At 42.3% G+C, this 26,386-nt stretch overlaps 1 protein-coding gene across 5 annotated transcripts; it reads right to left on the reverse strand.

Moving 5' to 3' along the window:
* Positions 1-533: 533 nt before the first annotated feature.
* On the reverse strand, positions 534-24,783 carry zgc:165508 (uncharacterized protein LOC100101652 homolog). Of its 5 annotated transcripts, none has more exons than XM_039786037.1 (6): positions 24,226-24,783; positions 19,758-19,897; positions 14,569-14,662; positions 14,244-14,426; positions 7,205-7,336; positions 534-5,217 (listed from the first exon to the last, which is right to left on the reverse strand). In XM_039786037.1, the coding sequence occupies exons 3-6, from the start codon at positions 14,636-14,638 to the stop codon at positions 4,592-4,594; spliced, it is 1,011 nt and encodes a 336-aa protein (XP_039641971.1). In that variant the 5' UTR covers positions 14,639-14,662; positions 19,758-19,897; positions 24,226-24,783; the 3' UTR covers positions 534-4,591. The 5 variants fall into 5 exon arrangements, with proteins under 5 accessions (XP_039641971.1, XP_039641961.1, XP_039641953.1 ...); XM_039786027.1 differs by lacking the exon at positions 24,226-24,783 and adding an exon at positions 23,622-23,747; XM_039786019.1 differs by lacking the exon at positions 19,758-19,897.
* Between the last annotated feature and the right edge of the window lie 1,603 nt (positions 24,784-26,386).

Consider the following 26,386-nt stretch of genomic DNA (forward strand, 5'->3'; position numbering starts at 1 on the left):
AGGTGATAGTTCATTATATAATCATAACCATAAAACACTACATTAATGGAGCTCTCCACTTCCTCCTACTATCTATCTGTATATATTGTTTAATGTTATGCTATTCTAATTTAAATATGTATATATGTGTTCTATATGTGTGTAGGAGCTACAACTTATATTACATTGTGCAACTCTGTGTTGTAAAATGACAAATACTTGAACCTTGTATGACATAACAAATAATCACATCACACCAGATTTGTATTTTTTGCAAAGAACAATAACAATATTTTAATAAATCAAAATAATATCAGATGCAGCAAACAAAGATTCATTGTTCAAATCCAAGGTGGCAATATTCAAATAATTACATTCAGCCCAAACAGGAAGAAAAGTATTAGAAAGAAAAAAGAAAAGGAAAACAGGATTGAGATTTCAGAGGGAGGAGAAGGTTGAGTGTGTGTGTTTGACTGATGCTGATATGCAGCCCACTTAGGATGTGGATGGGACAGTACATTCATTTTGGGTCATCTATATTTCTACCCTGTTAGTTCATAGTGTCTTTGTCTCTGCTGGGTGAGTTGTATGGCTTTGCTCTCTGAACTCTCATAAGCCATTTCATTATGCATGTCTATGTGTGTGTGTGTGTGTGTGTGTGTGTGTGTGTGTGTGTGTGTGTGTGTGTGTGTGTGTGTGTGTGTGTGTGTGTGTGTGCGTGTGCGTGTGTGTGTTTGTGTGCACCCAAACACCCCCGAGGATTGCGGGACGTTTTAATTAAGACGGTGGATGCTAATGTGGGTTAAACACAGACCATCTCTCTCTCTGTGAAGATTATCTAAACTCAGGTCCTACAGCAGTTTTCACAGTCCTAGTTGTGTTCACAGGTTTTGTCCTAATATTCACCGATGGGGCCCGGTGGTGTGGTGAGAGCGGTCCCCAGGCCCTTCAGCTTTGTTCTTAGATGGTAAGTAGGCTATAGGGTGACAGGGGCTGAACTGAATATTTATACGCCCTCCTGCCTTTACACTGTCCGACAGATGCTTGTTTTGATGTCTTTTTATAGCACTGGGTTCTCCTACCACTATCACACACACACTCACAGAGAGATATTCTGGAGCACTTCTCTCTGATAAGTATCCAATGTCAGTGCTTGCCTGAAGCAACAAACTACACTGCCCAGAGACACACACACACACTCACACACAGAAAGAAACATGTGTCACCCTAAAGACATCTGTCTCAATTAAGGACAGCTGGGTGCTCTTCTGTTATTGCGCTATGAAATATGAATCGCTTCCGAACAGAGAGCGAGGAACACTTCCCTTGATCACCCATTGCTTTCCACAAACCGCTAGGAGTTTTTCTGGGACAGCTAACCTCAAAAGATGTGGTGGTGAGGAGGAGGTGGAGAGAAAGGGAACGGAGGGTGCAGATGGAGTGAAGGGGAAAAAGACTCAAGGGTGAAATAAAAAGACAGACAGAAGAGCGATACGCATCTCCTGTTCGTCAGGCGGTTTTATAATCACAGGCTAATTGCCTGTCGGCAAAGGTAGCACTCAGATGTCCTCTTGGTTACGTAATGAGCCCCCTGTGGGGATAGATGGAAGGTGGGAGGGAAAGAACAAGAGGAGGGAAGGGTGGAGGCAAAGAGGAAAGGACTGAGACAAAGGGGGAAGGGAAATGACAGGACAGTGACAGAAGGATGGAGAGGGGAGACATTCATCAGGCTGTCTGTGTGTGTATGTCAGCGGGTACTCTAATATTTCTATTCTTATCAGGACAAAATGTTCTCACAAGGATAGAAAGATGAAGAAATCCGCCAAAGGTCCACTTTGACGAAGGGATTAGGACTTGGATTTAGGGTTCAGATTAGGTTTAGGATGGGGTTAGGGTAAAGGTCAAGACTGGATGCAGGAATGTGGTCATGGTCCTCAGACATTTAAAAACACACTCATGTCGATGTGAGAGAGACAACAAGATAGCTGGGTGAATGAAAAACGCATCACACCAAGGTGCCCGTCTTCTCTCTCTCACACACACAGTTGCACACACACATACCATCTCACACACACACACACACACACACACTGCTCACACACACTACTCGGGGAGAGGGTGGAGGACACTCAGAAAGACAGACAGAGCGAATGCACTGTGGTGGACAGAGCAAGCTGATAAATAGAGGATGGGGAGGACGGAGAACAATAGCACGCTCTCGTCACCGCGCCAGGACAAAAGCACAACCTCGCCTTGCCAGTATCGGCCGGCTTTTAATGTCAACCAAAAGGACAATGACGTAAACCGGCCCACTGTATATGTGAATACACACAGTCGGTGCAACAGGATATTTGGTGCCTCTGTTGATCAGATTTGAGAAGGGTTTTACTCTGCACTTAATTTAAAAAAGGGAGAAGAGAAAGGAAACCAAGCTATGGCTGGAGTGAGAGCAGGGAAGATGATGTTGATGATGATGATGATGATGATGATGATGATGGTACAACTTGGGAGGTCAAAGGTGAGGAATGAAAGGCACAGCTTCAATGGTTCCCCCTGAGTTGTTATGTAACTATCCTGACTGTGACTCCTCCTTTTTATGTAGTTTTTAGTTAAGTTAGCAATGTCATCCAGTCTGTATTTTCAAAACAATTTCCAGATGTATCTACTGTATGCTTTTTTTTTTTTATCTCTAGCATCAGTAAAAATCCAACCTCCAATGAGAGCTCAGCTAAACCAAACACTGTTTTTAAAGGGAATCGCTACATTGGAGGGGTTTTGGAATGGATATACAGTGCAAGCTTAAGGAGCTTACTGACATCATACAATACAGCGCCACACACACACACACACACACACACACACACACACACACATTTGCACAAAACGTCAAACATACAGACTCGCACGTTGAGGCTTTTCTAAACAGTCAAACAACATTAAAGAAGGATGTGGGGACTGAATGTGCTTTAATTATTTGTAGAAAATAACTACGCACACCAGGCTTTTTCTACACAAACACACACAAATGCACACACGCAAGCACACACACTGAGGATCAGAGAGAAGTAGCGTTGTGCGTGCGGGTAGGATGCATTGATGCTCTGGTCCAATGGGATTTCCTGAGTTGTGTGAATGCCAGTCCCTCTGGGAGAACCTCAACAGAGCTCCTCATATCACCATGGAGATGGAAGTTTCTGCATGCGCACATAAACATGCCATTTTGCAAATATCATAAATAAGAAGGGAAAGTATAGAATAAAAGGCAAAGCTTTGCAGGAGTCAGTATTAGAGGAAAGAAAGAAGAGCAGTTAGACATTTTTGAAAAGAGAACAACAGGCTCTTTTTGAGGATCATGACAGATGCCAAAACAAACCATATCACAGTATCCTCTTTTACAATAATAAAATAAAATAAAAACTTTTTTCACATTTGTATTGTATCTACAGCCACATTAGCTTCGTGCAAAAAAACACATACACTGGCACGCCATATAGGCAAAGAGATCAAAGCAAGACGACGCATACAAAAATATAGAAAATCTCCGATGCAACTCATCTCTTCACAGAAAAAAACTCTTTTCCACCTGTGCCATTTTCTGCCCAACAACTACCGCCCAAGGGTCACTTCAGAAACATTCTGTCAGCATTTGTTGTTGTCGTCGCTGTCGCTGCTGCTGCGTATTTTTTTTAAGACAACCAAAGTTCTCGGAAGGATCTCGTGTGGATTCCTGCAAGGAAGACCCATGCAGAAATCCACAGGACCACAAAAATATCCAGTAGCTATAGTTGATCATTATGGCAGATGTCCATCATAATGATGTTTGGAACTATGAACAACAACATGTTTGAGTGATAGAAAACTAGTACAATAAAAGCATATCATTTCTCTTTTTCTTTTTTAAACTTTGTCATTTTAAAATACATACTATCTCCTGTCACTTTGAAGACATTCCAGCATATGCTCATAATTGGTAGTGACAGGGTTAAATAGTTTGGCATACTCAGCAAGCCATGCCCAAAAGGATGCTATTTTGTGTCTTGCAAAGGAGGGGAGAGGGTGAGAGGACAGGGAGGTAAGGGCAGGTCCCAGCATCGGTGCCAACCCTCCCTCCCATGGGAGATGCTGGGGAGGTGGGCGGGGGTTATACAGAACAGCTGAGATTGCAAACCGTGCGCAGGGCCAGGTCAGCCCATCGATTTCAGCACTTGCAAAACACATGCAAAGATAAATCAGAGTTCTGGACTCAGTCATGTCAGTCTGTCTGCTTGATGGACAGAGCCGGAAACTGCGTGCGTCACTTCCATGAGTACATCACTTCACATCCAGCACTCCTGTTTTACAATGATAAAATCGATTGTTTGGACGCCTTCAAAGAAAATAAAAGTTGATACATCGAATGGGGACAAAGCAGTCACGAGGTGGTAAGGAGGATTTGAAATGCTGCAAGTAAGGCAAAGACGGATGATTTATGCTTCAGTCAGCGAGGGAAAAAAACAGCATGCACAGAGGTTCAAACTTTTTAGACGCCATGAAGGAGAGGGGAAGTTGTTGCAAAAAAGAAAACCCTCCAAAGAGATTGGAGGGATTAAACACTGAGGTGAGATGAGAGAAGTCATTGGTTGTTTGGCTCTCCTGCCCTCTCCTCCTCCTCTTCATCCTCCTCATCGAGAGACACAACCCCAGAGGAGGCCACATCAGAGACCCTCCTGTGTGGGTCGTAGTCAGGGCTGCCGTCTGCCTGGCACACAGTGCTCTCATAGTCCTTGCAGGGGGTGTCGTCATCCTCGCCGGGTGACAGGTACGTCTCAGAGTAAGATCTGGAGTAGCAAGGAGAGTCCTGACCCCCGCAGGGCCTGATGCCCCGCCCTCCCCCGCCAAGGCTATGGAAGCCGCTGTCCCCCCCACCACGACCGCTCTGCCCTGCCCTCTGAAGTCGGGCCAGCAGCAGCTCCTCCCCTCCCTGCAGCGCCGACAGGATCTTGGCCGCGAGCTCGGCGGCATTGCTGTAGGAGTGGGTGCCGCGGTGACCGCCCAGGTCACGCAGAAGGGGGTGGTGCTCGTCCAGGCTGCAGAGGCTGGAGCACAAGGTGTCCGGGGAGCCTACCGTGGGGGAGGGCTCTCCGCTACCACCTCCCTCTCCGCCTCCTCCACCCTCGCAACAGGGCCCTCGCAGGCCTAGGTGTTGGCAAAGCTGGCTGTGGATCAGGTCCTTCAAGTAGGGCGGATATGATAACACATCTAGAAGGAATGATACAGACTGTGAGAATGAAGTCCTGAAGAACAATGAGAATATGAGATGAAACTGTAATATTTCCTGGAGGGTCCTTGAGGGGTTGCAGCATCAAATATAAGCAGGAAATACAATAGCAAATCCTTAACTTGCATTGAAAAAAAACTTGTTCTAGTCATTATTTACATTTTTACTTATTTAAAGATACGCTGTGGAGTTGTTGACCACTAGCAGCGCTACAGAGCAATGTTTTGATCAGCAGGTCTTCATTTTGTTTGTATCTCATGCTTCACTAACACGCGTGCCTTCCAACAGTTTCATGCTCTTCCACAGATTGATAGTTGGCCCCAGTAAAGGTCCTTGCACACGAGTTTTTTCGTATGCGTCATTTCAAAATTTGTCACGCATAGAAACCTTGCACACTAAGTCCAATGAGTATTAATTAATCTGTTGCGAAACATTTTGCAAAACAATACAAAATGTGATGCTGCTGTCACTCTGCCTCTCTCTCCTTCTCCTTCATTTCATCCCTTGCTATTCTCCATTGACAGTTACCTCGCTCTCTGTCCTCTCTGTCTGCATCTTGTTGCGTTTGGCACCGCGGCCAACACTACACTGTTGCTCTCCTTTTTCTGTCTGCGTATGTCTGCCTTCTCTCATCTTCCCCTCTTCCATTCTCCTCCTCCTCCTCCTCATCATCATCATCATCCTTCTGACCTGTTGACAGTAGACATTGCATTCTGCCAGCGTCTTTCTGTGTGTCATTTCTGGATAGGCTCATTCGATCTCCTTGTCAAAACACATCAAAATGCTTGCTTGAACCCATACTGAATTTATTTATGACGGACGAAATTTTCAGAGGAAGTGTGTAAACATGATTGACAAAACGTGAGGTCGTTTTTTTTTTCTCAGTGTGCAAGGACCTTAACAGAAGAAACAGGAATGCACCAACAAAAAAGAATCCTGCTACTTAACATACACAAATGCTGCTGTTTGGCCTCAAAGGTATACACCATGTGTTTTGCTGAACGTACACTGAATGTAATATAAGCTCCACATGGTACCTTTTAAGAATAATAAGTTTGCTCTGTTTTTTCAACCAAAAGCCAGTTATTTATGTAAAAAAAATAAAGTTGGATTTCTTTCTAAGTTTCCACTGCAAAAAGAAATGTCTGAAAGAATAATATCAATATATTAATTTTAAAAAGCAACCAAATTCACAAATTAAGGTAGAATGAAAAAAATAGCATCCACTGCATTACAAGGGTGTGAAAAATACCAGCAGTGGAAAATAATAAGAACAGTATGTGGGAAAATGCCAAACATATCACTTTATATTTGAAAAAGTAAACAATTTGATTACAGTGGGGCTAAGAAAACTCTTCTCTACCACAAACAAAGCTCTAAAAAATGTGCCCTCAGAAAAGTACTACAGCACTGGTTTCATGTAGAGTTGATTACTGTAATATCACATACAGGCAGGTACGAGTGAAACTCCATTTACTAAATGGGCTTTGCCAGAAGGTAAGAAGCCACAGATGGATATATGAAGATAGAGAAGCAACACTGAGCTGAATGTTATTAGCTGCAGACAGTACAGGTTATTGATGATTCAGTGTAATCAAGATGAAAGCTCTGGTAAACACACACACCCATGGTCAAATACTCTCTGTGTATTTATAACCCGCTCACACACCATCCTCACACAGACACTGTCTCTGCAGCAAAGGAAATTATATTAAAGTTGCAGGAGGGATATCAAATTGCGCCAAGGAACAAAAAAAAATGTTGGGAGAGGATATAAACTAGGGCACTGGGACAATGAAAGAGAAAGAGAGAAAGAGAGAGAGAGAGAGAGAGAGATGGATGAGAGAGAGGCTGTGTGATGGGGTATTAGGAAGGAGGGGTACCAGATGAAGCAAATTAATGTGATTTACCAAATTGTGGTGTAGAGGTACAGTGTGTGTGTGTGTGTGTGTGTGTGTGTGTGTGTACCTGTGCTCTGTGTGGTGGGCTCGTTGGATGGCAGAAAGTCCTCATCATATGAGTCATCGTTAGATTCGTCGCCGTCCACAGAGGACCAGGCCCTCAGCTTAGCCTCCGCTATGGCAAACTGCTCTGCCACACCTGCGCACACACATACACACATAAGCTTCACATGTGCAGATGCTAATAGATGGTTGGCATGGTAACAGGGAGGCAGCAGTCCATTGTCTCTCCATGTCATGTTTTTGATTGGCAGGCCTGTGTGAGGAACAAAGTGCACGCCGTAGTATTGGACTGGACAGAGACAGCATTCCCATTACACTCAATGTTCTTCAGTGGTCATTTGGCTGGTGCACTTTAGATGGCTGTTACTGAGTGCAGTGGTGGAATGTAACTAAGTACATATACTGAAGTACTGTACTTAAGTACAAATTTAAGGTACTTGTACTTTATGTGAGTCTTTTCTTTTCATGCCCCTTTCTACTTCTACTCCACTACATTCATCTGACAGCTTTAGTTACTAGTTACTTTACAAATTAAGATATTTGCACACCAAACTTTTTTAAACTTTTATTTATTTATATAGCACCTTTCATGCAAGTATGCAGAAAAAAATATGTAGTTTATATAACAACAACCAACAATATAACGGCCTACAAGTCCAACTAAAATGATTAGCATTTTAAACACAGGACTGTTTTGATCGTTTCCAGTTCCTAAAATGTGAGGATTTTTCTGCATTAAGTACTTTTACTTTTAATGCTTTTAGCACATTTTCCTGATTATACTTATATACTTTTACTTAAGTAACTTTTTTAATGCAGGACTTTTACTTGTAACAGAGTATTTTTACAGTGTGGTTTTAGTACTTTTACTTAGGTTAGGGATCTGGATACTTCTTCCACCACTGACTGAGTGTTTGATAGTTGTTATGCAGGTTGCTTTCCTAACAGTGCAGAGGAGACAGTAAGTTGGAAGATCAAGGCACAGACAAAATGTATATGTCACTGGGATGCCAGGAGAAATGCTTAAAGGTCCAATGTGTGGAAATTTCTCCCATCTAGTGTTGAGATCATATATATCGCGATCAACTCTCTCGCGCCACGCAGTTCAAAGTACGTATTACAGCTATGGAGCCTTCACACTTTTTTCTGATGACGCCGGTCTCTTGCTCTTTTCAGTATCCTTTTTCTTTTTCTGGGCAATGAAGAAGACTCCTGTTCCTGAAATTTGGATTTTGAATATGTGTGGTCCTCCATGTTTCCTTCTTCAAACTTGCCGGGGCCGGGAAGCGACCATAGGACGATACCCATTAGCAGCACCTGTGAGTTTATCATGTGACAGCGAAAACACGAAAGGCGGAGCAGTATATCCTGTTTGTCCCTTACCGTTAACGTATTTCAAGACAGCGCATGAATATGGAGCGTCTACCCAAGTTTATGCGAATGCAAATGTAAAATTTCAAGCCAATAGGAATACTTGGAATTGATGGTGGTGGTAAATATTCATGAAAAGGACAAGTTTGTGAACGGGCAACACAGATTTTGATAATGAACAACTAAAAACGTGACACACTGGACCTATAAGTAAAATAATCGGTGTTGACATGATGATTATTGTATTGATGACCAGGGTATCATAATAGCTTAAGTGTTAAATTTAGCACAATGTGCATTTCCACAGCACATACTGTTAGATTGTCATTTCACAGAAGTTAGGTTAGTTTCATTCATTAATTAAGTCTTTTTCTTTACATTTGATTTTTTTCTCTATTGATATAACTGTAATCAACATCCTGAAGTTTTTTTTCTTCATATTTTGGAAAAATTATTTCTGTGGAAAAGTCTTGAATTTCAGTCACTGTAGATTATCAATAAAAGAAAAGGCAAAGTAGAACGACTGGAATTAATTAGTGAATGAAAAATGAATTCACACACATTGACGTGTTTGTGTGTGTGTGTGTGTGTGTGTGTGTGTGTGTGTGTGTGTGTGTGTGTGTGTGTGTGTGTGTGTGTGTGTGTGTGTGAGTGTGTGTGTGTGGGAGGTCTTTCCTTTGTTGAATATTAAATGCACCCTCGGTATAATGTAGTCTGATACAACACATCTATAGTACAGTACAAATACAGCTTAAAAAATGACCACATAGTTAAATGATACAGTCAAAAAAAAGCATTACATGCTTGTATTGCATTCATTGGATGAATTGTAGTACAGTACAGGTGTAAGATGTAAGCTGCTGTGAAGTGTTTGTGTAGATACACTTTATTTACCAGGTTTATCTTCCTGACTGTGTATTTATGTAAAAGCAATTCATCTGCTTTTTGTAGCATGAAATGCATTAATATTGTAGCATAATCCTATAAACAATATATTCATGTAAAAACATAATTTTGAATGTTAGAAAAAGCTGATTTTAACGGAGGCTGTATTCCTGTAGTGGTTATTTCCCCCCATTACCAGGCCACAGAGAGGACATCAATGTGCGTGCGTGCGTGCGTGCGTGCGTGCGTGCGTGCGTGCGTGCATGGCTGAGGTGACTCAGCTTGTGCCAACGTGCTACAAGCTCCAATCACCTCCAATCATCATCACGAGCTAGCCAATCATAGAATGTTTTTCGTTTTTCCTCTTTATCTCTGTGCTCAGACTCGTCCACTTGCACACGATCCATCTGTTTTGTATTCTTCCCTGTTTATCCGCTCTCTCCTTCAACTCACCTGACTCTCCTCATTCCAACCATTCCCTTTTCTTTCACAGTGCATTCTTTCAGCCTTGCCCCTGACTTTTGATTTCTATCTCTCTGAATCTCTCTCTTCATTATCTTTATGTCTCTGTCTCTCTCTTTGGTCAATGCTCAGTATTCATGCATTGTCTCCCATGGAGAAAGATCGATACTCTCATTCATCTTCCACTGTAGCTGGGTTCTCAACTCTCCTCACAAACACTGGCACGTCCTCCGCCAATTGCAGTCATGCAGGCTGTTCTGTAGTTCTCTTTTGAAAGCCTTTTCTAATTCCTTGAACTTAAGAAGAAAGAAGAAAGAAAGTTTTCACCTGCATGCATACTTTTTTATGTCACTGACCCACATACCACACAAGAAATAGGGATAGGGATAAAGAGATACTGTACACCAACAGATAAGCACACACAAAACAACACCTGTGTTCCTCTGTCTGTATGACAAAGAAATAATACCCAGCAATGTAGGAGGTTACTTAGTTTAATGCCATAAGAATATTTTAGCAATATTATTTCATGGCAAAATACAAGCTAAACAACATTTAAATTCAGAAGTTTATGTTTCTATTACGACTATTACGAAGACTTCATCACTATTATCACTATTAAGTTGTCTGAACACACAGTGATACAGTTTGGATATACTGTATCAGGCTGTATGAGGTAGAGTGGTTTGCAGTCTTACTTCAGCTCATAAATATTCAGTAGGTTAGAAGGCAACAGTAACTCCTGTGGGTAAATATAACATATGTATTCACTCTGATGCATTGTTAGATTGGGTCAGGCCACATACACTTCTGCAAACCTGAACTTATCTAGATATTACCATGAGGAGCTGTGTATGAGAATGTAAATATCTGAATCAGTTGGGTTGGACATTAAAGGGATTTACCTGGCCAGCTACCTAGTACAAAATTTGTGGAATGTCCGATTGAGCCCATGTGTGAATGGAGCCAGTCATTTTCTGGAGAATTCACAGCAAACCAGTGGGCATGCTGATGACGTTTCTATCATAAGGCTCATGAATTCGTTGGAAAACAAACATCCGAGGGTGAAGAAAAAGGGTGATTTACACCAATGAATATGTCTAACTGGAGAGATGACGAGATTCGGGAACTTCTGTCGGTAAGGGACAACGCTGAAATCGTCAGACAAATTCTTCAGACAATGTCTTCACCTTATTCATTGGACATTGTCTGGAGTTAAAATGAGAAAACAGCTTAATACACACATACTCACACATGTCCTCACACTCTCTGTCTCTTTCATTCACACAAAACACACACATACACACACACACACACACACATACAGTGACATAAGCCTCTCTGTGTCGGCCAAGGCTGGCAGCCAGTTTCATGCACTACAGAGAGACACTGCAGGATTACCTTCAAATAATGTGTGTGTATATGAGAGCGCGTGCGTGCGTGCGTGCGTGCGTGGTTTTGCGGCGTGTGTTTGTGATGGCAGAAGTCAGTCAGTCCATCAAAAGGACAACCCCACTTGCATTTTCAAGTTTCAGGATGCCTCCTACAGTACACAAACACACAGTTGTGTGTACCACTGTAACTACCTTGCATACACACGATACACACCAAACACTTACTTCACACATTCGCACATTCACACGCTCACTGTACTAATGTGCTCCCTGACATTCACGCAGTGTCCAGTCAACAACAGTAACACCATCAGCGGGCTACAAGGAGAGAGTTGACAAAAATAAAAGGAGTCAGCACAACTGGCTCCCTGATGGAATGGATGCACGATGATGTAAACTGAAGAAAATAGGAGAAGTATAACATATAGAAATGTCTCCCCAACTCTTGACTACTAGTCAACTTACACTAATTATTGTAAATTAAAGAAATGCAGAGCATCAGACATTCTTGCTAAGGATTAGACCCTGTTTATTATAGGTGAAAAAAGCTTCTGGGGGGGTGTTTGGCTCAAGCTCATGGTGCAAAAGACCCTAGGGTGAAATTACTCCAAACCATCACTTTAATAAACTTCATGTAATGGCCAGGTTCAAAAAAAGATATAGAATAAAAAAAATCATCTAAAGAGCTGTTACAGTAAAGACTATTTAATGAATGATGATTGATTTTAAAAGTTTGAAGAACTATTTTGCCTGCCTTTATAAATCATCTTGTTTGCATCATCATTAGTGTTGCACAGGAAACCACTTTCCTAACCAAAGAATACTGAAATGGATCTTTTATTGTGATGATGGATCACAAAGATGGGTGCATGAGAAGAGAAGAGAAGTCATGTCAATAGTAAGATATAAAAGAGGAAAAAAATAAATGAGAACAGAGGAGGCACAAAGGAAAATCGCTCAGTCATGGTGGCACTAGCCAGGAGCAAAACCTGACTGTGCAAATTAACCTTGAGAGTCTGCATTGCAGGGAGTGAGCGAGAGAATAGAGGAAGACCAGGCAGGAGGGACAGGGTAAAAAGACAGAGAAAAAGAAGAGATGAAGAGAGAGGGCAGAGATCAACATAACAAAAATGGGACAATGCGAATAGGATGAAGGGGGTATTGAATAGAGGGGGCAGGAGTGAATGAAAGAAAAGTAAAAGATGAGGTGAGTGAGTAAAAGATAGCACACAGATGAACTGTGGGTGAGCGGCGCTCCGAGAGGAACAAACCATATGTATGTGTGAAGGAGAAGAGTTAAGGGCAATGAACGTGGCTGCATACAGCAGCTAAAGAATCCAACATCCCATTTACACCTGCCATTAAAGTGCAATCTGTATCTGAAATCTGTATCTGGATTATGACATCTGATCATGGGCCTTTGAATTTACACATCTGGTATTCAAAAGTCCTCTTCTTATCATAGTTCTCTGATCAGATGGTTAGCATTACTAAGCCTGTCCTGACGGCGTGTAGCCACGCCCTATAGCATCCCCTGCTTTATCATCAATTTTAAAATAAATGGGACCATAATTTACAAAATGAACATCATGCTGTATTGAATTATACTTGAAAGTAGCAATTGAGGCCATAAACCCATTATAAAAATGTTTATTGAGGTAATAAATCAAGTGAGAAGTAGGGTCTTTTCCCATGGACTTCTATAGAAAAGTTCTTTTTGCAACTGGGGGGGTCGCCCCCTGCTGGCTTCACTTTTCAGGCCCGGACGGTTTGTCTATTACTATTATACAGTCAGTTTTCGACAGAGGTAGAGTTGGGTGACCTTTCAACTTGTTGGGCGGATATGAGAAAATAACCCTGATAATGTCATTGTGATGTCATCAGGGTTTGGGTTTGAGGACAACAGATTTGCTGAGCAGAAAGCAGTTACAAATGGTTGATGCAGTGTTTCAAAGATGCCATGGAGTTGCATGATGGGTAGTGTAGGATCCAGTGTTTTTGGAGCGTGACCAATACTAGGGACTAAAAGTCAGGATGTGTTGGCCTCTGCTGCTTCAATTTTAGTCGTTTTTAATCGATGTTTTAGCATTTTTGCCTTGACGAGATAGTGACAGTGAAGACACAGACAGTAAACTTTCGGAGAGACAGAGTCAGAACTCCTCTACCATTCTTTTTTAATCTGTCTCTTGTGGGCCCCCCATGGAACTCAATACTAGAAACACTGGAGTTCCCTGTTAAATGAGGCAACGCTGTCCAGATCATCTCAAGGGGCTATCCTTCAATAAATTCTTCACAATTCACACCTTGCTGAGATCTGATCACAGTGTGAAACAAACAACCGCCAGATGTGGTCTCACTGATCGAATAGTATTCAAATTGCAATGCGGTCTATGAGCATTAATACCTTGCATTAACATGCATTTTCTCATATCCAGATAAAGATTCCCAAAGTGCATGTTAACAGCAAAATGGGGTAAAAATGATAGTTTTGTGAAAAGTATATTGTGGAAAAAACTAGGTTGTTTGAAGCAAAAGTCTACAAATTCTCTTTTTACTATAGCATTTACATAATGTTTACCTTTTTGTTACGATGGTTTTTCATTTAATTGGGATCTCTTTTGTGACCTTTTATCATTATTTCATAAACTCTCTTGCTTAACCCTAAGCCTAATCCTACAGTGTATGTGTGTGTGTGTGTGTGTGTGTGTGTGTGTGTGTGTGTGTGTGTGTGTGTGTGTGTGTGTGTGTGTGTGTGTGTGTGTGTGTGTGTGTGTGTGTGTGTGTGCGTGTGTGTGAGTAACATCTTCAGTGTATTTGTTTTAAATTGATCTGTGCACATTCAAAAACCCTCTGTTAGCTTAAACTTTGAGTGTAGCTAAGCAGGGTGTTTTTCCTGTATTTATGTAATAAACAAGTCAACAGAAGTCTTACCTGCAGCGAAGCGTGCCTCCTGCTCTCCCTCAGTGAGGTCAGAATAAGAGTTGAAGTCGGATTCCAGGGCTGCAGGAGTGTCCATAGGCTTACACCAGCCTTTCCACTCTATCAAGTGGGCCACTCTGCCCTGAGCCATGGCTGTAGGCTTTGTCACATGGTCCTTCACTACCTGTGAAATACCTGCAAAGAAAAAGCTTGGGGTTATGCTACAGCATAACTTTTGTGATGATTACACATTTTAGTATGTGCTTTTACAGAACATACAAATACCTATGCTTGTATATTAGCTTGCATTAGAACTTTTATGTTAAATTGCACTCACCATGTAGGGAAGATCGCGCTAATGCAGCAATCTCTTGAATGGTGAGAGCTCTTCTTGATTTTGGTAACATTTCAATGGTGTCATCAACATTCACCTGAAACGACAAGAAAAAGTATGACTCAGGGGGAAAACTGGTGCAGTAGCTCAGCTCAGCATGAATGTGAGCCAGCATCTGAATACATTGTGACTCACAAGAAAACCCACTGTTGTCTTTTATGAAGAGGGGAGTCCTGTGTTCACAGTATGTCAACAACTTCAGTGTACTTTCAAGGCCTTGGAAAGTGAAGAATTTTCTAACTAAACACACCAATAAATGCTTTTAATGAGTCACAAGCTGTATGCCAACAACCACACATGTATTTGCACGCACCCACGCTACGCTGCATGTTATGTAGCATGTTATATCTATAAATACAATGATTAACTTTCTTGCCACAGGTTGGATTAAAACAATACCACTCTCATATCACTATTTAATATGTTTTATCTCATTTATTTAATCCATCCGTCTTGTTGCCCAGAAAACACTATTTTGACGTTCCAAAATGATGTTACACCCCAAAATGTTGTTACAAAGTTACAAATAATTATGACATCTGTTCAGCTAATTGTTGCTGTCTAATGAAACATATCAATGCATATTAATTCACATAGAAGAGTAGAAACCAAAGTTGAAAAAACTACAAGCCAAGGATATAGGTGTTTCGTTGCAGCCACGTGTTAACTAAAGTGGTTTGTAGAATTAGACTGCTGGCTAATGAGCATACTAATAGCTTGTTAGGGTAACTGAGCAGACTCTTCTCAAGTTACAACAACTAAAGATTATGTTGCTGCATCTATGGCTGCAGACAAGAAGGCATAAAAAGAAATATAATTTTTAATTATTTTCACCTTATCTGCACATAGTCAAAAAAAACAAGTGTACCTCTCCAGTGGTTCCAGGTGTGGCCGTTAGGAGATTTCTGATCAACTGCAAATATGCAAGTTATTGTATAGGACAACGTCTTGAAAGGAAACTGATAAAGCTCTGTGTGCAGACAGCTAGGAAGGTCATTTCCCCCGCAGTGAGTTAACAGAACCATACAGTAGACAAAAGATGCCCCCCCCCCCATCTGTCCACCATCAAATCTGTCTGCTCTGTGAAGTCAAACCACAAAGGGTGTATCAGGTGTTGACAAGACTCTTTGTCTGCTAACTCTTTTATAGCCCTACCTGTACTCACGTGGAAAATGGGCACGTCAACAGCAAAGGCCACATGCTGAGCCAGCTGACGCCACCGTGTTGTTACTTAATATGGGTCAATACACTTGGCTGACTGAGCAATTTGATGACGGTTTTAGGCAGACAACTATCATGACATATCTCAACAGGTACAGATTGTGTCCAGTCCCATGACTGACCGCAGGTCTCTGACGTACTAGTTTTACCTGCTTTCCTTAAGAGACACAACACTGTGCAACATCACTAGCTAAAACAAGTGACCCAAAGTAGTAAACATAATAAGAATTTGAATTGTTGAGTCATTTTGAACTTAGATCTTAATTTTTTCCTTCCTTTCATTCATGAGTCACCATTCAATACAGACCACATCTGATTTGCAGTGAATTAGAAAACAGGACAGCACGATGAAGTTAGATCATCCCAGAAGCATCACCCTGACCTTTTCTGTCAATTCCACTTAATAGCAACAAAATACCAACCGAGTAACAAACAATCAACATAATTATCTGTCAGAAGAGCAAGAGCAAGAGCAAGAGCAAGAGCAAGAGCAAGAGCAAGAGCAAGAGCAAGAGCAAGAGAGAAGGGGAATCCCCAGCATGTGATGGTATCAGAGGCTGCCGCCAGGCGTGATAATCCTCTTGTGCCGCAGAGCAGCTCACAGATCAGAGAGAGGATAATCTGGAGATGTGACATACACTCTCGAGGAGGGTTAGAAAGATATATTGTGTTGGTCTTTAATTAAAATCAGATGTCAGACAGTAAATGTTGTCCACCCACAGCTGAATGTTTTATTTGTTTTCAAATAGTTGCCCAGAGAAATCATTTCAGTATGGTGTAGGAGGATTTTATACATCTTCAGGGAACTCAAAAACGTCTTTTGTTCCCCCTCTAATGAGCCTAAACTTGATTTCATTACTATTTTTTCCAGTTGAGTATCCCGTGATGACATGAATGCTAGAGACATTTCTGCCCTGACAAGAATAAAGGTTAGAAAGACAACTTGTCATTTAGAGGCACAAAATGGCCAAATTGAAGCATTACATTCAAATATATCAGTATGAATTTTTAAAAACGGGGTCCATCCATAAGCTTGAGCATTACCTTGACACACAGCTCCACTTGACAGCACCGCTGGCTCCCGGCTCCCCTCTCCTGCTCCCCTACTGCCCTACTATACAGCAGAGCGAACACGGAGGAGGACATGAGCAGCACTCAGAACAGAGCGAGTGCTTCAATTAGACTGCTGTGCCCCAACTTTTCCATCATTGCACACTCCAACAACATGCAGCACACTTATTAGGAAAGACTTGTGTCTAAAGATATTTAGCCCTCATAAGAATAGCAGTACAAACACATACACACATACACGCATCATGTCAAGCAGTCATGAATCTTCATGGTCTGGTGAACACAGACAGAGAGGCTGTCCTGATGCTGCTCAGGTTCATGTTTAGCTTTTAAATCACTGGTTAACTGTTGTCTCTGTGAGTCAGCGAGGGCTGAATAATGCGGCCCAGAGACAGCGCAGAGAGAAACACAACAGATTTTTCGACACAATGCGTATGTCAGGAGCTAAGAGCAGGCAGAGCACATGCTGACAGAGAGTGTGTGACATAAAACTGACCTGACCAGTGTCTTCCCACACACACACAAAAGCACTATTCAAGGATTTTAAAATATTAAAATAAAATTGTAAAGTAAAATTTAATAACCCAACAGTAAGCCTGAAAAACAAATGTTAGTGCTCAAGCAAACTCTTTTCATTTTCAAATTACATCGCAGCAGAAATCTCTTTTGTACCTTTGTCCTGGCTGATTGAGTCAAAGCCCTTATCTTATTCATCAAACGTCAACTGTGAAAACCAATGGTGTAGACACATTTTGCCTGTTGCTTGGGTTGCTATTTGTTCAGTAGCACATTCTTGTGTCGCACACATATACTGGCATAGAGTCATAAGTCATTATACCAAATTATATGAGAAGGCAAGCCATGAATTGTTTCAGTGGAACATAATGCCGTGATATCTGATTCCCTGGTGGAAAATAAGCTGAACATCCGTCTCTTCCTTTGACAATGCCATGTTTCTGTGCATACCTCTTTCTCCTTTTTTCTCTCTCTCTCTCTCTATGTCTCAACTTTTCCACAATGGGGAACATTTCTATGGCAACTCTATGGCAATTCCTCGCGGTATTCCTGCCCGCCTGAATTACTGATGATATCACACACTCAGAACACCAACCAGCAGCCACAACAGCCAAATGAATAACTCTTGCACGTGCCTTCCTGCTTTCATTCAGTGTAGACATTGTTGCTTAGTGACGCCACAGCTAACAGCGTCAGAGATGAGGCATTTCCATCATCATAAATTAACTGAATCTCTTTGCTTTAAATATGAAGCGGAAAAAATGCATTTATTCGAAAATTTGAATTTATTTTATGACCAACAGGTCTGATAACTTTACCAAATTTACAATTGCTGCTCCAATACCACTTCGACAAAAAACTAAAATCTGAAATGTAGAGATTTGATCAGATCAGCAATCCAGCCAACCTTTCTCTCTAGTGCCCAGCATTCAATAACAGGCCTGTAGCAGTATAATAGCGAACAGTGAGAGGCTGCATTTCATAATGGATCACTTAGGCACTGCTAATAATCGCCTGGCTGGCTCAAAGCAACACATGACATTCACACCCAGATGGTGCGCACTGATGGATAAAAGAGGCATGGTGGATTCATCATCCTTATTATCATCTTTATCATCATCTCTGAGACAATTGCAAGCATCTCAATTACTTCTGCTCTACAGCTCCAGAATTTCTAGACTCAAACTCTTAACTGTATAGCAACAAATGGCATGTACTGCAGCAGAACCGATTTTGCAGGTTTCTTAGATTATGATGTTCCTTGTAGATCCACCACTCTAACCAAAGTGCCTTCAAAACTCCTTCTTTTCTTACCTTATATTGTATCGACTTCATTGCTACACATCTCAGGAGCAGAGTATCCTGTCAGTCCATCTGCCTTTGTCATATGAAACCTCACAATTAACTGGATCAGACTCTCTGGTGCAACCAGTGGAAAGGAAAATGTGTTTTCTTTAAGATTTTAAAGTCAAATGAACATTCAAGTGAGACACAGCAGCATCTCAGAGTTGATCCAGCCATCACTGTGCAATCAGTCTAGCCGTTCAGTAGTAATCTCATAAATAGAGACTGTGTGTTATGTTTTGTTCGAAGGCAAGAAGCATTACACTCGGTGACACTGAGATTCCATTTAAAATCCCAAATTAAAAATTAATTGTTAATTACACTGAATGGTGTAAAAAAAGATAAACCAACTGGTTAACATTAATGAAGACTAAAATGGAGAAAGAACTCAGGGTTGAAACACACATTAATAAGGTAATTATCAAACCAGGAGGGGTTAAGAAAATATATTTCTGCTTCATGTGGCGAACTACTGAGAGACTGTCATCTTTGATTAGGTATATCTGGCCGGCGCCTGACTAGGTTATAATACACAAGGTTGATTGTAGCTCGGCTCAAATCCGATCGGAGAGATTGGAATTGAGTTTTCTTATACATTTGGAAAAACAATACTCCAGGCTCATTTAAACATCTAGGTACATTAAAAAGGCCTTTTCATCAGTTATCTGATGGCCTATTATGACTGAAATTGCAACACTAATTAAGTACAATGAAGGGTCACAACAGCAACACCTGACAGGTAGCCTATAAAAGAAACATGATTGTTTATTTAAAAACAATAAAGTTGTTCTTAAGATACAAGTGTTGCTGGAGTTTTGGCTCTTTTGGACTATTTTCCTTCAAGCACCAAGTAGATGAAGTTGTGTCAGCATTCTCCATTAACGCTTTTATTGTCAGAAATGACTTGCACGAGGTGTCAGTGCAGCTACATTATCTAGGGTATATGCTAGGCTATATACCAAAAAAAATGTTAAGGGCACCTCGCTGAAGTCCAGTGCGCTCAAAGGTGCTGTCAGAATCAGTCTGCGTGCCAAGCAGGTCCGCGTGCTCCCCAAAAGTGCAAGGTCAGACAGGGAGCCGGCCGCGCTCCAGTCCACGCGCAACGAACCGTCAACGGCCACTGTCAGGAGGAAGAGAGCCACGTAAAGATTATATCAAATCAACAATCGCAAAACTCATAGTCTCTCCGCACCATATTCTTGCTCCAAAATGAACAAATAAAACTAATAATATGACAACAACGCTTGCACTTTAACGTGGCAATAAAATGTAATTTATCATAATATTTGTTTTATTACTGGAGCAATAATTACTAACTATGAGTTTCAAGGATTAAGCTAATCCTTACGTTTTGCTTTATGGCCAAAGTTGCAGTCACCATGCCAACCCACCCATGACTCCACGGGGACCCCAGGGCAGCCACTATGAGGGACAATGACCTTGTAAGGGAATGTAATGTTGCCGTATCTCACTGCAGTTTCCCCCCCAAAGAAAACCACATTAAAACATCTACATCAAATAGGCCTATAAAAAATAGGTAATCCCCCCAAGTAAATCCATGCCCAGCAGCCAATTTCTAAAAGTCTTGTAAAAAGATACCTCGGCTCTGCTACAAAAAAGAGGGTGTGTAAAGGCAGCTGTGAAGCAATAAGACTCAAAGAACCGTCTGTTTTGAAAAATCAAATGTTCTGAATAAAGAACTCAAAATATTGAAATGGAATGTTATTTAAAGATTACATTTTAAATTTCTTTTTACACCACCATCAAATGTATAGGTGTATTTTAGGGCATCTTTAGGCTTTTACCATGCACTTTCAGAAAGTATTTATAATCATTGTATTGTAGTTCTGGAACACACTTCTTTTTATTATGTATGGTACAAGTCTAAGTTAGGCTTATCATTCACAGAACCCTTTATTGTAGATATTGTATGTACTCTATTGAGACTAGGATACTGCACTTGTAGTGAGATAACATGGGGGTTTGGGCACAGAGGCCTATACTTCCATGCACTTTAAAGCCATGCCATGTCATGCAGGTAAGGCCCTGGCAGCAGCCCAAACCTGTTTGATATTTTATGAAGTCGGTTTTGCTTTGTCGGAGGGAGAGAAGCAGTATAACACATGAAAAGCACAGAATATGGAGCATGCCTTTGATGGCATTATGCAATGGTTTACCTCCGTGATGTGCACATTATCTGACGTGAACAGGCCCCGTCATCAACACAACCAAACAGAGGCAAGCTGCAGACCAAAAGTAGTGCTACATGGATGGAGCGCAAATGTCACTAAGCAACCTCCTGGCTGCAAACGTCACATAACTGCCAACAGATACAGGACTGTTTCGTTGACTACACGAGTTTAACCTTTCTATCAGCTGCCCTCGTCATGACCTGACAGACTCGTGGACCATCATGGACCAAAGGTGCTTATAAACGCGCTCCTCGGCCTCCTGCAGCGTGCAGCAGAACATTTCAGCACCTGGACAGCTCCCATCCGCCACATACTGAAGCTCCCTCTCTCTCTCCTACACACACACACACACACACACACACACACACACACACACACACACACACACACACACACACACACACACACACACACACACACACACGTGCAATCCTATGCGTGCTCGCCACTCTTCAAATCAGATTTGCAAAACGAGATTAAGAGGTGGGCCTCGAAATGTCAGTGCCTGGCTCCTCTTTCCGGCCCTCCACTGCAGGGAGGCGTTTCTAGTTACTGTCTGTGAAAAGAAGGACTCGCTCGATTAGTCGCCAGCACCCATCTCAAATATTGAGTCCAATATCAAGACCAATCACTCACCCCATCGGGTCAAACACCTGCCGTTCAGCGCGCCGAGCTCAAGTTGCCCACGAGCAGAATTCAATATGTGCCGTTTAATTGGGTGTGATGAGATCAGATGCCCGGGGTGTATTGTATCGTTGAATCTAGGCCACCCTGGTCAATGAAAGTATTGTTAAGAGGAGTGAAAGATGTGCACGTGTTTTGTATAGCACGAGATTGATGTCCAGAATTTGACAGACATTTGAGCCCGGTGGATGTAGGCGGTGCAGCCTACACCCAGAGGGATTTCATGGTGACACGTCAGCAACTGATTGTGAATGTTCACATTTCGCATGGATCGCCACAGCCTCAACCTCTCCGTCGATGAGTTTGTTGGGCGGGTTTATTGCCCTTTACTGCGACACACAGAAGCCTAGATAAACGACATTGACATTGCTCACACTTCAACAGAAATGTTTTGATTTCACGTCTGCAATGCACAAGTCCGGTAAGTCATTGTAGCCACGGCTTTGCAGCAATGACCCTGAGCTAGACCAAGGATGCAATTCAAGGGACATGGATGTGGGCTTTAGATCTAAACTGAATGGAAATGTGTACATGTAATGGAATAAATTGATGGGACTGAGTTGCATTTTGGATGAAACACCAACACGAAACACGGAGACACATAGGCTAACCATAATGATCTTGATCAAACTGAGGTTAGTCTTTTTATTGAAACTTGTGGCGGCTCTCTTGAATCTGATCCATCCATCTGTGGCTAATTTGTTCATTTGTTCTGCCTTTTTATCTTAATTAATCTCCTTCCCCTGACTGTGATCTTTCTAAAACGGAGCTGCAGCTCCAAAAGTGTGTCCTCGTCCCTCAAAGCAAATGAGATTGCAGTCTTCATTTTATTTCTATTTATTTATTTCACACACACACACACACACACACACACACACACACACACACACACACACACACACACACACACACACACACACACACACATTTTCTATCTGTAGTTCCCGTTGTCGTGGAAACTGCAGATAGAGAGACTTCGGCCGTGCATCGCTCTCACTCTCTCATGTCTTCCAGGCTCTCTGAGACACTTATGAGCGAATCAACACAATTAGGTCAAGACCAGCAGCAGTGTGATGTCACACACATACAGGCTAAATATGAGAGTCAAACAGGTGGCTGATATTGCCCTACTGTATATTACACTCTTGATACGTGCACATATGGTGGCTTTATGTGGGATTTATGGGACAGGGCACGTCCTTACGCACTCCGCGACAAGGAGACGGGGACAAGTCGCTATAATCGTCAAGTGACTGAAGCGACAAATTACATAACCAATTAGAGGCGAAGAGAGGAACTGTAAGCATGGATATGACGGATAAATCACAGTTTGAAAGGTTGCATATATCATTACCATCACCAGAAGAAATAAGCGACCACATCTGTGTGTGTGTGTGTGTGTGTGTGTGTGTGTGTGTGTGTGTGTGTGTGTGTGTGTGTGTGTGTGTGTGTGTGTGTGCGCGTGCGTGCGTGCGTGCGTGTGTGTGTGTGTGTGTGTGTGTGCGCGAGAGAAATGGACAGATGGATGTGGAGCAGGTTTGATTTATGTAGGCTATACAGAGGAGACCCAGTCGAATAAATAACGGGGGATATCTGGGGGAGACACGCGTCAGAGGTCGGGGTAGCACATAGAGTACGGGGCCCTTGGCGACATATAGCCGCCAGCGGAATGGATGGGAGACACGTACAGCAAAGGTGTAAACAACCATGAGAACAAGTAGATGCAGTGGCAACAGGGAGCTTGTTTCTTGGCAACAAGAAAATAATATATTGCTGCATGTGTGTGCCTCTATTGTTGATGTTAATGCAGTCCGTTTAAATTTGGACATGTATGCGACTGCAAACTAATCTAGTTTTTTTTTTCGTTAACACCAAGAAGCGGTTGTGTCGAAATTCTTGGAAATAACGAGTAATAAACCTGAAGATTTTGTTCGGTCGCATAAGGATACGAGCAAAAAGGTGTCCTACCTTGCAACTAAACTGGGTCAGCGCGGTCAGAACCATCGTGTCCGGATGAGTCTTCTCGTCACAAATATAAAACGCCGTTTAGTAGCGCATCCCTCAATGGTGTCAAGAGCACCTCTGTCTTCTCTGCCTCTGACTGGCGTGCTCACCAAAAAGCTCCTTGTAACTCTCGTAGCATCGCGATGTTTAGGGTGCAGATACCAGCCCCTCAAGCTATTCCCCACCACAACCCCGCTAAAATGCACACCATTTAATATCTAAGACAATATTGTTTAGATTAACGGCTTATTATAAGGATCCTTATTCATATGCATATGACTCAGCACTGCTATCATATGTCTCATATCTCGGACACAGCATGCTGTGCACTTCAAGCACCCAAACTCACTCATAGCCCCTGCACCCGCGAAAGGCTGCAGCAAAACAATGCGAAAAATGTCAGGCTTCCTCCAGCGTGCTTTTATGAGAGCAGATTAAAACAACTCTTACCAACTGGCGCTTTGGAGCTGATACAGCCCATTTTTGCAGCTGCATGTAGAGCCTTTTAGGAGAGCAATCTAACAAATCTCTTTCCCCAATTTCCCTGCGTAAAAGACGTCGAGCGTACCTCACTGATCGAAAGCCTCTGTTCACTCTCCGCATCTACGTAGGCTCCGCTGGGTTCGCGCTGCTGTGCTCAGACCTCCGGATTGACGCCGAGGGCAGGGGGAATGTCCAGCAACTTCTGCTCTGAGTTTTCTGGTTCTTCTTTGTTTTTGCCTTGCTTGAAATCCATATATATATATGTATATATATATATATATATACAGCCTAACGTTTTTCTGTTTTTTTAGCTTGAGTCTTGTTTCTTGAATAAGTCTCAGCTATACGTCACCGGTTGAAGGGTCGAGTCCTGCGGTTCAGCACCACAGCGGACGGACAGCGCTCTGTGAGGCGGCGGCAGCATGGGTCTCTGTCCTTGCCTGGCAGCTGCAGGGGCTGGGGTTTCCCCTCCTGGTCACTGCCGGTCAAGTCCACACCACCCACCAGCACGGATCTTTGGTCACTGTGCGCTTCGTGTTCGCTCTTGCTGTTGCCCGGTCAGGCAGAGAGTCATTGGAGGGTGACAGTGATACAAAAAACCCACGCTTAACTGCTTATATACAGCCCAAACGAGTTTCCCGCCTCCTTGTACTGTTTCCCCCTGCTAGGTATAGAAGCGGAATGAGATGTGATTGGCTGGTGTCACCTTACATGCCAGCAGACATGGGGAGAAGGCGGAGTTAGCGGTGCACACAAGAGATGCAAGTTGTCAACCAAGGATTGCATTTCTTCTCGGCTGACATAATGATAAATGAGGAACATACTGCATATTTCAACAAGTCTAAAAAGAAAAATAGCAGAGTTTATGGCAGCCTGAAGGTTATGATGCTTAGAAATAATAACAGAGCAACACAACTTACTTGTGCGGAAGGTGATATATTAATTCATTTTTCCCTGTCGAGAACAATCTAACAGTCCGAGCGAGAAAAGGTCGTGTTGGACCTCTATGTGCCCACAGGCTTTATAAGTGGTGTTGTGCAGTGATGCAACAATATGACCATCCAATTATGGCAACAGGAGCACATGTGAGGAAAGAGACATTTTTCACACGCAGTCTGACACGTTTTAGGACATCAGAACCCTATTTTATACTCCCACACTGTGATGTGGGATGTGGCCTAGCTACACCGCGGTCTAGCTACAGGCTTATTACGCCCTCAAAGTCCATGCACCCGAATATAGGCAACGTTTCTAAAAATAAGCGTTTGACATGCTCTATTCATGCGTGTTCAATCAAAGTAACCCATTATAGCGCAACGCACTCGAAGAGGGCATGGATAAAAAAAGATTGGTCTATTGTGAATCCTATTGTGGCCTATTTGTAAGCGACCCACTCTTGTCTCCAGGCGGGTCGGCGCTGAAGCATCTTCATTCTCCCACCGTCTCTCTTAACGCCCACCAGGACTCTAAACACAGACCTGCAGAGCTGCTGACCCACTAGCCTATTGTATGTTGCCTACCGGAGGACGGATCCGGGGACATCTAAAAGCCATTTTAAATTCATCCAAAAAAGAGGATGACGAAACGGTCCCTGAATGGGTGCTCAGTGGGTGCTTTGTTACATTTAAAGATTATGAACCATATTTACGAGCACACAATACTGACGATATCTAATTGAATTTGTTCCTGAGTGCAGAGAGGTGCAATGCGTGGAATAATTTAAAGACATGGAAATATTAATCACATATCTGGGTGCTAAAAAAACATTTGTTTTCAGGACTCTGAATTTGATGTCTTTTCAATCATACTATTTCCACCAATTGCCACTAGAAATGTAATTATTTACAGTGGGTGTTTGGTGGTTAATGGTGGCTGTTAGATGCCTGCAGTCCTTGTTCATTGCATTCACCAGATTGATAGAAACAGACCGACGTGTTTCTACTGGTTGTACATGTACAGTAACACAACATAAAGATATTATCTCGGCAATGGTGCCGAAAGATCCCAAAAGACAATTTAGATTGACACTCCAGCTCATGTTGTGTGTGCGTAAATACGCGCGATAGAGCCAGAGAAGAACAGAAGTATAGAGTTAGAATGAAAAGCCGTTGGTGCCACAGGTGTTTTTCCAATGTGAATGCATCCTTCAGGGCCATCAGTAGGACATTTAGTGGTTAAAAAATGACCAACTTCTTTAGCAGTAAACGCTCTTAAAATGGACGGGACACACAAAATAACAAAACTCA

This window comes from Perca fluviatilis, chromosome 2, assembly GCF_010015445.1.
Source record: "Perca fluviatilis chromosome 2, GENO_Pfluv_1.0, whole genome shotgun sequence".
Lineage (NCBI taxonomy): Eukaryota > Metazoa > Chordata > Actinopteri > Perciformes > Percidae > Perca > Perca fluviatilis.

What these genes read in the sequence shown, in the direction of transcription:
- zgc:165508 (XM_039786000.1), bottom strand. Translation starts at nt 24,152, where the DNA reads ATGCAGCTGCAAAAATGGGCTGTATCAGCTCCAAAGCGCCAGTTG. An exon ending in CAGCTCCAAAGCGCCAGTTG is followed by an intron (nt 14,663 to 24,107) that starts GTAAGAGTTGTT and finishes TTGTCGTTTCAG; the next exon opens with GTGAATGTTGATGACACCAT. An exon ending in GGAGGCACGCTTCGCTGCAG is followed by an intron (nt 7,337 to 14,243) that starts GTAAGACTTCTG and finishes GTGTGTGCGCAG; the next exon opens with GTGTGGCAGAGCAGTTTGCC.